The sequence below is a fragment of the Rosa rugosa genome, chromosome 2 (assembly GCF_958449725.1).
Source record: "Rosa rugosa chromosome 2, drRosRugo1.1, whole genome shotgun sequence".
In the NCBI taxonomy this organism is placed as follows: Eukaryota; Viridiplantae; Streptophyta; class Magnoliopsida; order Rosales; family Rosaceae; genus Rosa; species Rosa rugosa.
In genome coordinates, this window is record NC_084821.1 from 59565455 (window position 1) to 59576359 (window position 10905).

Below are 10905 nucleotides of genomic sequence, written 5' to 3' on the forward strand. Positions count from 1 at the left end.
GCTTTTTGAGAGGATTGCTCCAGCAACTGAGAATTTGAAGAGCAAACAAATCAATTTCTCATTGTGGTATAAGCCTGAAAACTGCAGGACAGAACTTTGATGCTCCTGAGAATTACTTACTTTTTTTGGCCAAGACTGCTGGAAGCATAAGAAATCAAGGTGATCTCTCTTGTCCAGTAATTCTTTGTGTAATCATTTAAGCATGAATCTCCCTTCCCATCCAATTGTCTGACTTGGAGCTTGATTAGATTCAGACATACGTTGCATATATTGCACATAATACAGCACATGTTCCACTACATATTGCTATGACTAGACGACTAGTGGCAGTGAATATATAGTTTAATGTAATGTTCGCCTCTGACCCTTTCAAGTATATTTATGTGAGTAGAAAATTTTGAATTGTTATAGCTCTGAGCTAAGCTTCATTAATGATCCTAATTAATAATGACTTCCATGATTCAATGGCCATGAAAACCTTTTTTTTAACTTCAAAAATTGCAAGTTCTGAGATTTTATTGATATGCAAACCACTAAGAAAGTTTTGCTGATAAACTCAGAACATTCTCTCTCTCCGCTCATAAGCAAAGTTTTGAGTACCCTCTCAGTTTTTAGGCCGAACGGCAACGCCCTTGATCAGAAGTCCACTCTTCCATTTGCCATCTTCATATTCATACATCGAAAATTCAATGTTCCCAAGTAATCCTGTTGATGCTCTAAACTCGCCTACTGGTATCTCTGTCCATTGTTCTCTATGGATTTTATTCAGATCAGCTTTACGTTCTTGCTTGTTACCATCTGGGAGACTGAGTCTGACATTGACAGGAACTTTCCATCCATAAGCTGCAGCTTTCAACATCACTATAAATACTACTTCATATAGAGTTCCTGGTGACAGCTTTGTGGAATCAATTTTTCCATGAACTTCAAGCCAGCATACATTTAACAGTTCAGCTGCATCGATGAAGACATTACTGCAAGGACCAAGGAAACAGAGAGTTAGGAATTGATATGAAGAAAACTTATACTAAACTTGGATGTTTATCATACACTCATTTACATCTAATTGAATCAAAATTACAATTTAGTTTAACCAAATTTACAACATTAACAACAAAGTTATCACATTTGTTTTACACATTGACATATAATTGAACCAAGTTACTACATCGACAACAATTTGTTCATAAACTTGTAAAAATATCGTAGGTGGAGTAATTACCTGTAATAGAACTAAAATTACCCAAAAAATAACTCTATTTACCATAATGACAACAAAATTATTGTCAGATCTGTAAATGAGTGTATCACATACATACAAGTACCGTAGAATTTCCCCTAAAAGTCCTAACATTAGTTAGTCACCAACACATCACATTTGTTTTTCCTTTTGTGACTTTTCTTGATATTTACTTAAGTTTAATTGTACCTTGTTTCTTCCAGGGAAGGCCAGTGCCAGTAACGATTGTCTTCAGCCCAAGTGATTGTGAGATCCCTTGGATACACCATGAAGCAGTTGTTGGACTTCTTGTCAACCCAATACTTCTGTAATAATAACAGTGAGTGTTAATACTCGGAAAAAAAAAAAAAAAAAAAAAAAAACAATAATGATATTGATGATGTTCATGTTCTTGTTGCTTGATTTCAATATTTTTTTTCGAGGTGCGCTTATTTAACAGTGTCACAAATATCGATTAGGAGCTGAAATTCAGTAATTTCACTTACAGTATAAAAGCATAAATATGAAAAATTTCAGAGTTATTAAGGGCTTGCCTTCCTCTTTTGGTTTAAGAGTATTCCAGCATAGAGATGTACAAACAGATGTTCCGGTGACTTGTTGATTGGAGTGTCGGCATCTTTCACAATAGCTTCGTAATTATGTGGGAGCTGCTGCAGCGGTTGCTGCTGCTGCTTCACTTGTGTAACTGTCGGTTTCTCTGTTCCCTTGACTTCTTTCACTACTTTGGCCTCGTGGTTGTGATCAGCTGAAGATTTGGCCTGAAAACTAGCTGATTTCTCCACTTTTGCCATGGGTTTAGAGCCACTAGGCGCTGCTTCTGTTACTTTCTCCACTACTGCCTTGTTACTTGCTTCTGCAGGACTCAGCTGCTGTGACTGTGAGGCCTCATCTTGTGACCACCCTGTCCCCATCTCTTCAACTTACGTACACGCTTTTTTTCTGTTCCCATGCTGCTCGTACACATATATATCGCAAGCCGGGGCTACATTAGTCATTTTCCTGGCGTGCACATCATGCATGATGAACTTCATATCCAGCACCAGGTGTGTAAAGCAATTCTGGTTTGGACGAGGATGAGGGTTGAAATTTGCAACCGAACAACAAAGATAAGATGCCTAGTAAACCTCTTCCATTCTTTGTTTTCGGTTTATTCTCATGGTGATGTCGATCTGAAGTATGCGGTGGGATGAGGACGTTGGAATTTCAACCACGTAGGAAAAGCATCAGAATGAGAAAAGAAAGTGCTTCCTACTATCAGAGAAGCCTTTATTCCATTCTGCCGAAAAGCTTTCACTCTAAGATAAGGAGGCATCGATGATCTGTGATATTCCTTATTCCCTTCTATTTGAAAAGCAATTATTTGCAACCGGTCATGATAATGTTGAATAACTTTGCAGAATAAATGGAAAAGTTTTGAAGGCCGAAGATACCATGCATCGATGAAGCTTTAACCGTATTCCAGAACTGAAAAAAGCTTCCTTACCTGTTTCACACAGCTCTTGAAGACCTTTCAATTCTTGAGTTGAACGTGAAGATGATCGGGGTTTCTAATTACAGAAAAAACATGATGGGCCTAAACCTAACTGTTAAATACGATATATTAACCTTGTGTTTTATACTATATATGGCACTCCCATGTCTGGAATTTAAATTTGACATTCATAAATTGCCAAATCATCAGTAGTGGCATTGAAGTTTAACGTTTTTCAGCTGTGCAAGACCCATACGATGTCATTTAACTTCGCTTTTTGCCATCCTGCCACCCACACAATGGGTAGCATTTACATGGAGATCAGATAATGCAATTCTCTATTCTCACAAGGTTGGTAACCTCTTATGTACGTAATCCGCGGAGAGTCTACATCAACAACTGATAAAATTGCTAGCAAGTTCGCCAAACAGTAGACTTTGATTGTACGAAACTGGTAAAAGTTCCCGGCAGTCAATAAATTTTGTCTGAGAAAGTGAAATTCGTAATGTAATGTCCTAATGAATGGGGGCACTAGTTTGTTTAATGTTCAACAGATAATGTTTAATGTTCAAACTAATTTTTTTTTTTGTTCTAAATAGAACTTTAATTGGTTATTATCATTGTAAATAATAAATAGCCAATGTGTGATCTTGATGCACAGATTATGAAGCAATGAAGCATTGATAAAGTTTTACCCATGCTTGATGTTGGGATTTGGGTTGATATTTATTTTTTCTTATGAAACAAACTTTGATCTGTTTCTTTCTATGAAAGCATAGTATAAGAAAGCTGCATGTATAGGTGATCAATTGGCTCATTATACATGAGGACCCTTTTATTTAACAATCCGGAATCACCTGACAGAATCACATTCTGATTATTAAGTAGACATACATCAAGGTACGGAGATGTTCTCCTGGTCATCTAGTGACTAAACGTACACTTGGAAGTTTATATTCACGAGGTGAATTTACCAGAAGTTCATGACTCCTTTTATAAAAACCCAAAGTATAAGATATATCAATAGGCACACAGTCATGTAATAGAAAAGACTGCAGATTGAGGACAGGTTCAAGGATTAATCGCAGTTACTTGCGCATTATAGATCTTCAAGCCTCCTTTCCATTTCCCACTCCACACTTCATACAGACCGAACTGAAGGGTGTTGTCAGTATTCCCAGGTGGAACTATAATGCGGAGCTCATCTTCTTCCTTAGGAATCAAGAATTTGTCTGTCCCAGACTGCTGCTGTACTTGAACCCTTTTCCACGTGTATCTTCCCTTTTTTCCTACCTTGGCCATCAAGAAAGCTTGTATATCTTTCCAGCCAAATGCCTCTGATAGCAGTTGTACCTCAAAGTTCAGTTTATAAGTCTTCCCAGGTGTTAAAACAACTGAGCCTGTTACTTCCAGCCGTGAAACCTGCACCAGCTCTGCAGCATCATTGACACCTGCAGGCCTGCATATACATGTGGTAATGTAGTATCATAGCAAAATATGATTATATATAATGTACGTCCCCACTCCTTAACGAAAGATTCAGAGAAGATTGATGGGGGCACAAATCAAAATTTAATGAGAACTACCATGAGGAGATCACAATGTTTCATGTAACTAATCATAATAGAGGTGTTAAGAAATCGAGGTGACTCAACATGCAGGAACATGTAGTACAAATAATTGTGCTCCTTACCCTTTGGCTGGTATTTTCCAGTAGCGTTCATCATTGCCCCATACAATGTTAAGTCCTCGTGGTTTGATAATGTAGCCATCTCCCTGAAACAAGAACAAAATTTATTTTGTTGTAGCATATATACAATAATGTTCTTTAGATCTCGTGATAAAATCTTGCCGCATCAGAATATGTTTATCTCGCCAAATTATAAATCCAAACCATTCATGTTGGTTATTAGTGACTAAGCGTATGATCCGGATTCATAAGTATATAGCAACATAAATAACTGAAAGCTTATATTACCAAACTTTCTGGCAAGAAAACATTAATCTAGCTACATAATCTTTTAGAATAACTCGATCCAATGCCATGATTTATAAAAGAAAGAAAAGTCCTATTTGGTAAAACTGGATCAAGCTACTATTTCTGATCTTGCATTCGAGCTATATATATAAACCAAAAAAGCCATTAAAGAAGAGCTATAAAAACAAAACATGCTCACAATCTTTTGGACTGTCTCTTCATCTTTCTCTGCTTGGAAATGAGGTTTAGTCATAGACATATCCAAACCAAAATCAGTTATCTTCTTCCTCTGTCTGTGTTAAATTATATCCTTCTTTTGCACGATTTTGAATATAAAGCTCAAGCCCTACCGAGTCTTGTTATATAGCCAGGATAACAAAAAGACAAGGAATCAGAAATGTCTAGGGTATCAAGTTATTGCTCTGGACTTGATATGAAAGGTTCCTTGGCCTTTTAAAAGAGGAATATCTTCAGACTACTTGCAAATTAACGGTCTTGGAATTCTTTCAACGTGAGACATGTTCACACAAAATATTTCCTTCGGAAAAAATATCCTCTACTGATCTTGACTTGCAAACATGATACGGTGTCGTTCAATTTAGTTTTCATACTCTAAAACACCAAGTTCTAGTTTGACTTTTAGTTTAGCTTTGAAAACATTTTTTTATTAATTTCTATAAGCAACAACTTAATAGTGTAATTTTTCAAAACAGATACTTATAAATTTTTTATCAAACGTACATCTTTTGTTGCTTAACTTATTTATTAAGTAATTTTTTAAATAATTTAAGTTAAACTCAATTGGACCTAAGATACATACCTAATACTTGATATTAGGGGGACTTATTGTATTTGGCTTGTTATGATGTTTTAAAGTTTCAATTGAAATTCAGAAATTTAGGAGTATTCAGTAGGATTGTTAAAAAATCTCTAAAGTCTAGGTGTATTCGATTTTTGGATGTGTTTTTCAACTTGTTATTATATTGTTCCCTTCATTTCTTAATTAAAGGTACAGCTATTAATGCCTTTACATATTCTTCTGGACCCCTACAAAATTTTGATTTATTAAAAGACAAATATGCCCTAATTAATGTATGTATGTATCTATTCATACTATAATATGTTTCACCAAAACATGGATCACCCAGAATAGCCATCAATCTAAATAAAAAATATTCATGATTAAATCATAAATAGTTATTTTAGAAAAATATAAACATATATAAAAAAATTAAAAAATTAAAAAAGTGGGTGATAAAAGGCATTTACCAATCATACGTGCATTGCATTGGTATGAGGCATTAACGCAATTGTTTTCTTTAAAAAAATAAAAAATAAAAATAAAACAGAAATTACTCTAAAAAAATTCCCTCTCACATTTGTATCGAACTCTCTTCCGGTGGCAGCCCGACGCTAGCTCTGACCTTGGTCATGGTGTCGCTGCCAAACGAGTGATGGATTTAGGACTTGCTTCTTGGTTTTGAGATAGTTTCCGTCAATGGACATGGATGGTGTCGCCGAATGCGGTTTTGCTAATGGATGCGGTCGTGGGCACAGGAGCAAGGGGTGATTTTGGGCGGCGATTTGTTTCAGGTGGCGGCGGCGGCTCAATGGCATCAGGGTTTTTGTGCGTCGTGAGGCAGTGGAGACTAGTTTTGGGTAGGTTCCGGCCTCGTCCGGACGGTTTTCTGGTCGTGTCAAGGTGTTGGCAGTTCTAGTGGTGGCGTTGAGGGGGTGGCCGTTGTTCTGTGTGGCGCCGGAGAGGGTGGCAGTTGCGGCGTGCATTGACGGTCTACACAGAGAGGCAGCTCTTAGGCTGGGTTTGGCCAGGCCTTCTGTTTAGACTTTGGGCTGAAATGTTTATTTGGACCATTGGGCTGCTGCCTTTTTAATTAGCTTAGTTTTTCTCTACTTTCCAATTCCCTATTTTTTTAGTATGTTAGCAACTCTAACAGCTTCGCTATAATTTCTATATAATAGAGAAGTAAAAGTTAAAGCTTTAGCATCTTTTTCTTCTCTAACTCCAACAGATTCCCTATTTTACAGTATCTCCATATTCTTCTTTAAAATTTTAGAGATTGCTGTAAATATAGGGAATTTGGTTTTCTATTTCCTCACTTTCCCTAAAATAGGGATAGTTATAGGGAATCTGTTGGAACAAAAGAGGCTCATTTTTCCCTAAAGTAGAGACAAAATCAAAATATGGGGAAGCTGTTGGAGTTGCTCTTAGTAGCTTAACTTACTTTCAATAATTCTCGAAGTTTTTTAGGAAGTTACGCATTTTTTTGTGCTTCTGGCGAATCTTCTGGAGTAGTAATAAAGAAGAATTCAAGCTATTGTTTTTCTGTGAGTATTGTTCAATGAGTGACATATTTCTATGTACCACTATGAGTACCAACACATCTTGTTCATAAGGATATGTAACGGCCATTCTGGCGTGAGATGAATGAAATCAGAGACTTTTTGTCTATTAATTAAAAAAAAAAAACAGATTTTGTTTTTTGGTCAAACTACACTTGCAAATATCTTTTTTTTTTTTTTGTCTTAGTCTTACGGTCAAAAAAAGTACAAAATATACGTTAAGAATGGCATAAATCACTTTCTAGAGCAGCAGGCTAGCAGTAAGCCAGATACTAGAGCAACAACTATATGAGCTATTGAATTAGACTTAAGTCGGTAATAAATAATAAATCTCATGTTCTCCATTTGATCCGCCAAGATTTGATTGCCAAAGTCTCTATAACTATATCAGCCTCCGGACTCCCATTAATTGTAATCCACCACTAACTTGGCCATCAGTTTCAAAAAGGAGCCATGACCACTTACCCAATTTGAACCTAAAAATTGCCCACTTACTCCACTAAGAGTTTTTTAGTCCCATTTACCCAATCTAACATTTAACCTTATTTCAATTAATAAATTACCTTCTCTCTCTCTCTCTCTCTCTCTCTCTCTCTCTCTCTCTCCCCGCCTCCTCACACGTCCGCCTCCTCACCCAGACCCATCGTCGTCGAGCCCTAGGCCTCGTAGCTTCTATCACCGCCGGCTACCAATGGGCGTTTCTCGGCCATCACCGCCGCCTACTCCATCGTCGATCCAGTCTCCGAACAATCAAGTCCCAGATCTGGGACGAGGCTTCAGTGAACGAAGCCATCCTCGAATCCTTGGAGTCGATCGAGGTTTTGGACCGCAGCCAAGGGATTCCGATCATGGACTCCAGATCCCGAATTCACTACTATCTCCGCCGGACGGCGATTGACTAGGCGATTGGGGATGGTGATCTCGTAGCCGGAGTTGGTAGCGGAGTTGGGCGTCGGGACTAGACGGCAGCGAAGGAGGAGCAATAAACTTGTTACTGGGGGGCAATAATATGTTCATTGGGGGGCAATAATATGATTACTGGGCATTATTAGGGGCAATAAAATCAGACGCCGGAATCCGGTCACCAGTCCGGCAGTCGGATTCGGGATTCCAGTGACTGGTTGTCGGATTCCGGTCGCTGGAGCCGGAGTCCGCGGTCGGCCACTGGTCACCGGAGCACAGCAAGGTGGAGGATGACTTTTCTCTCTAAGTGAGAAAGAAGGAGAGGGCAAAAAAGTCCTAAAAATAAATAAAAAGAATAATAAAAAAAAGAATTAATTGGGTATTAGGGAAATAATCTCTTAGAGTGTTTTGGGTAAATGGGGTTAAAAAACTGTTAGTGGAGCAAGTGGACAATTTTTAAGCTGAAATTGGGTAAATGATCATTTCCCCGTTTCAAAAATCACCCTCCTCCAGTCCACTCCTTCTGGCCACAACGTCAGCCATTTAAGCTAATGCAGAAGGTATAACACCCACCATAAACAAAAAAATATATGACGCAGTTGGAGTAACCTAGGTTTACAAGCTATAAACACTAAAACAGATAAAACTGGAGTCCACGAGAGAATATGAGAAAAGCTCTCAATTTGATAGATAATAATTTGAAGGATAGATGTCTGCAGCCGTTTAAAGTTGCTTAAATACTAGAAAACAAACCTTATTGCAACTAACAACCAACTCTAAAAGCTCACGGATTAAATTAAAATAAATCCAAAACTAACTAGAAAACCTAAAATTCGGCAGAAATAATAAAATACAGTTTTGAGGCCCGAAACGACATCAGAAACCTGAAAAAGACCATAGATCGTAGCAAAGTGATGTGTTTACTCCTGGCGTCGTTCCCTTCTCAGAAATCTATAATAATTAGCATTCTGACACCGAACGCTAAATCTGCAGTGTTCATGTTTTACCCTTTCCACAATCAATCTGTTCTTCAATCCTGTTGGCCATACGTTCTACATCAGTATAGCATGGTCTTTAATTATAAAGGACTTTCAGTGTTCAGTTGCACCCAAGATTGGAAAGGGTATTTTGTATGGTATGAACTAATGGGTTAACTAAGTAAATTTTAATTCATAAAAATATATAGGGTGAATAGAGTATGGAAAGGTGAACAAATAGTTGGTATAGATTGGTGGCAATAGTTGCACCATTTCTTAATCTAATGGTGACTATATGCCGAAGTTTAGAAAAGATATATATGCCCTCGAAATTTCATAAACGATGAGCAAACTTATACCAGTAAGATTTAATAAAAAGTTGTTATAAACAGATTGTGATGACACTGTACCATCTATTTTTCTGATCAATGGTTTGAAGTGGGAATTCTCTTCCACCAAAAGAATGAAAAGTAAAAAACGATAATACCAAACACTAAGTTCGTTGTGTTTTACTCTTCTAAAAAATAGTCAATTTAACAATGTTTTCTCCGCTACCATTTGTCTACGTTGTATTGAAAAGAATTTAATATAAGTCATAACCTTTTTTCTTTTGGTCTGAATATATTACTCCCAAACTTTGACCGGCCTATATCATCGAGAAATTTTAAATACACATCCCTAATCACTTAATACACATCCCTATTATTTTATATTTCAAATTAGATTTTGTAGGTAGGTTGAATGACCAAAACAGACATCTATGCATTAGAAAGAAAGAAAAAAATAGTCATATTTTCTTTATATAGAATAATTTATGTATAAATAGTTAGATAAACACAACAAATTTCTATACAAGGCCTCCTAATTTAGTACAAGAATAAAGTTAGAAACTATCTAATTTAATTTTTTCTTAAATAAATTGTAATTAAATGAGGTTAGAAGCCATAATATTTAGAATTGCAAAATCAATGGTATTAAATGTTTTTAAAACGGATCATTTTACTCCCTTTTTTAGTTAATTTCCTTTTCTTTCTTTTTTCTAAGAGATACGATTAATCCATTTATTTTCTAATATAAAACATCACGGGTGAAAAAACTTTGTAATTGTTAATTTGTTTGGCCCCTCTAATGACAACTTTGTAGTTCCACCATTGGAGAGAAACTAGTGATATAGTTTTGGTTAAATGTTCAACTCATAATTTTATACTTGATCAACATGGTGTTTGGTGGATGAGAACTCAAATAATATAAAACCTATTTATATGCATCTATTTAAAGGGAACAATAATAAATCTTTATGGATTTCTGAATAAGTAACACAAGTAATCAATATGTTCATTTAAAAACATCAATATATTAGAATATACTAATCATATTAAATAATAGCCTTAATATAGTCAAATAATAGGATATTTCATGATTTTTGAGATTAAGGATATTTTAGGTACTTTGGGTTGTGTATTTAGTAGAATATTAGAATGAGAAATTAAATGGGTGATGTATTAAGTATGGAGTGTGTATTAAGTAATTAGGGGTGTGTATTTAAAACTTCTCTATATCATCTGATAGAAGGGCATTTCATAAAATATATTGAATTTTGAGCTAGCTGCATTTGTAGACAATCAATTGGGTCCTTGCATATAAGGAACCTTTTATTTAACAATCTCAAATCACCTTACATATGAGAATGGTCATCTATACTATTATTAAGAGGAGAGCTTGCTCTCCAAAATTGAATTTTTTTACCAATTTAACCCTTATATATTAAAAAATTATAAAATATAATTAATCAATAGGGATAATATAGTAAATTACAAAATAGAAAATAAAAGAATAAGAATAAAAATTAAAAAAATAGCAGAAAATGTGGTAGTTGTACGAAAAGTTTTCCCACTACCTTTAACTTCTTTCTACACACAAAGTGGGTGGGTCCTGCTAGTTATTAATGAAGTAATCACGTACATAAACACAAATC

At 35.9% G+C, this 10905-nt stretch overlaps 2 protein-coding genes across 2 annotated transcripts; both read right to left on the bottom strand.

The window, feature by feature from the left end:
- LOC133728915 (lectin-like) lies at positions 1 to 2365 on the bottom strand. The gene is made up of 3 exons (XM_062156364.1): positions 1774 to 2365; positions 1430 to 1545; positions 1 to 974 (listed from the first exon to the last, which is right to left on the bottom strand). The coding sequence occupies exons 1-3, from the start codon at positions 2149 to 2151 to the stop codon at positions 605 to 607; spliced, it is 864 nt and encodes a 287-aa protein (XP_062012348.1). The 5' UTR covers positions 2152 to 2365; the 3' UTR covers positions 1 to 604.
- A 1142-nt stretch (positions 2366 to 3507) lies between these two features.
- LOC133732600 (protein PHLOEM PROTEIN 2-LIKE A9-like) lies at positions 3508 to 5047 on the bottom strand. The gene is made up of 3 exons (XM_062160182.1): positions 4889 to 5047; positions 4405 to 4487; positions 3508 to 4170 (listed from the first exon to the last, which is right to left on the bottom strand). Exons 1-3 carry the CDS (start codon positions 4946 to 4948, stop codon positions 3783 to 3785), a joined length of 531 nt encoding a protein of 176 aa, XP_062016166.1. The 5' UTR covers positions 4949 to 5047; the 3' UTR covers positions 3508 to 3782.
- Between the last annotated feature and the right edge of the window lie 5858 nt (positions 5048 to 10905).

Coding starts and splice junctions, on each gene's coding strand:
- LOC133728915 (XM_062156364.1), bottom strand. CDS start 2,151: ATGGGGACAGGGTGGTCACAAGATGAGGCCTCACAGTCACAGCAGCTG. Junction 1,546..1,773: donor TCTTAAACCAAAAGAGGAAG/GCAAGCCCTTAA, acceptor TTATTATTACAG/AAGTATTGGGTTGACAAGAA. Junction 975..1,429: donor CCTTCCCTGGAAGAAACAAG/GTACAATTAAAC, acceptor TGGTCCTTGCAG/TAATGTCTTCATCGATGCAG.
- LOC133732600 (XM_062160182.1), bottom strand. CDS start 4,948: ATGTCTATGACTAAACCTCATTTCCAAGCAGAGAAAGATGAAGAGACA. Junction 4,488..4,888: donor AAGAGACAGTCCAAAAGATT/GTGAGCATGTTT, acceptor TTCTTGTTTCAG/GGAGATGGCTACATTATCAA. Junction 4,171..4,404: donor TGGAAAATACCAGCCAAAGG/GTAAGGAGCACA, acceptor ATGTATATGCAG/GCCTGCAGGTGTCAATGATG.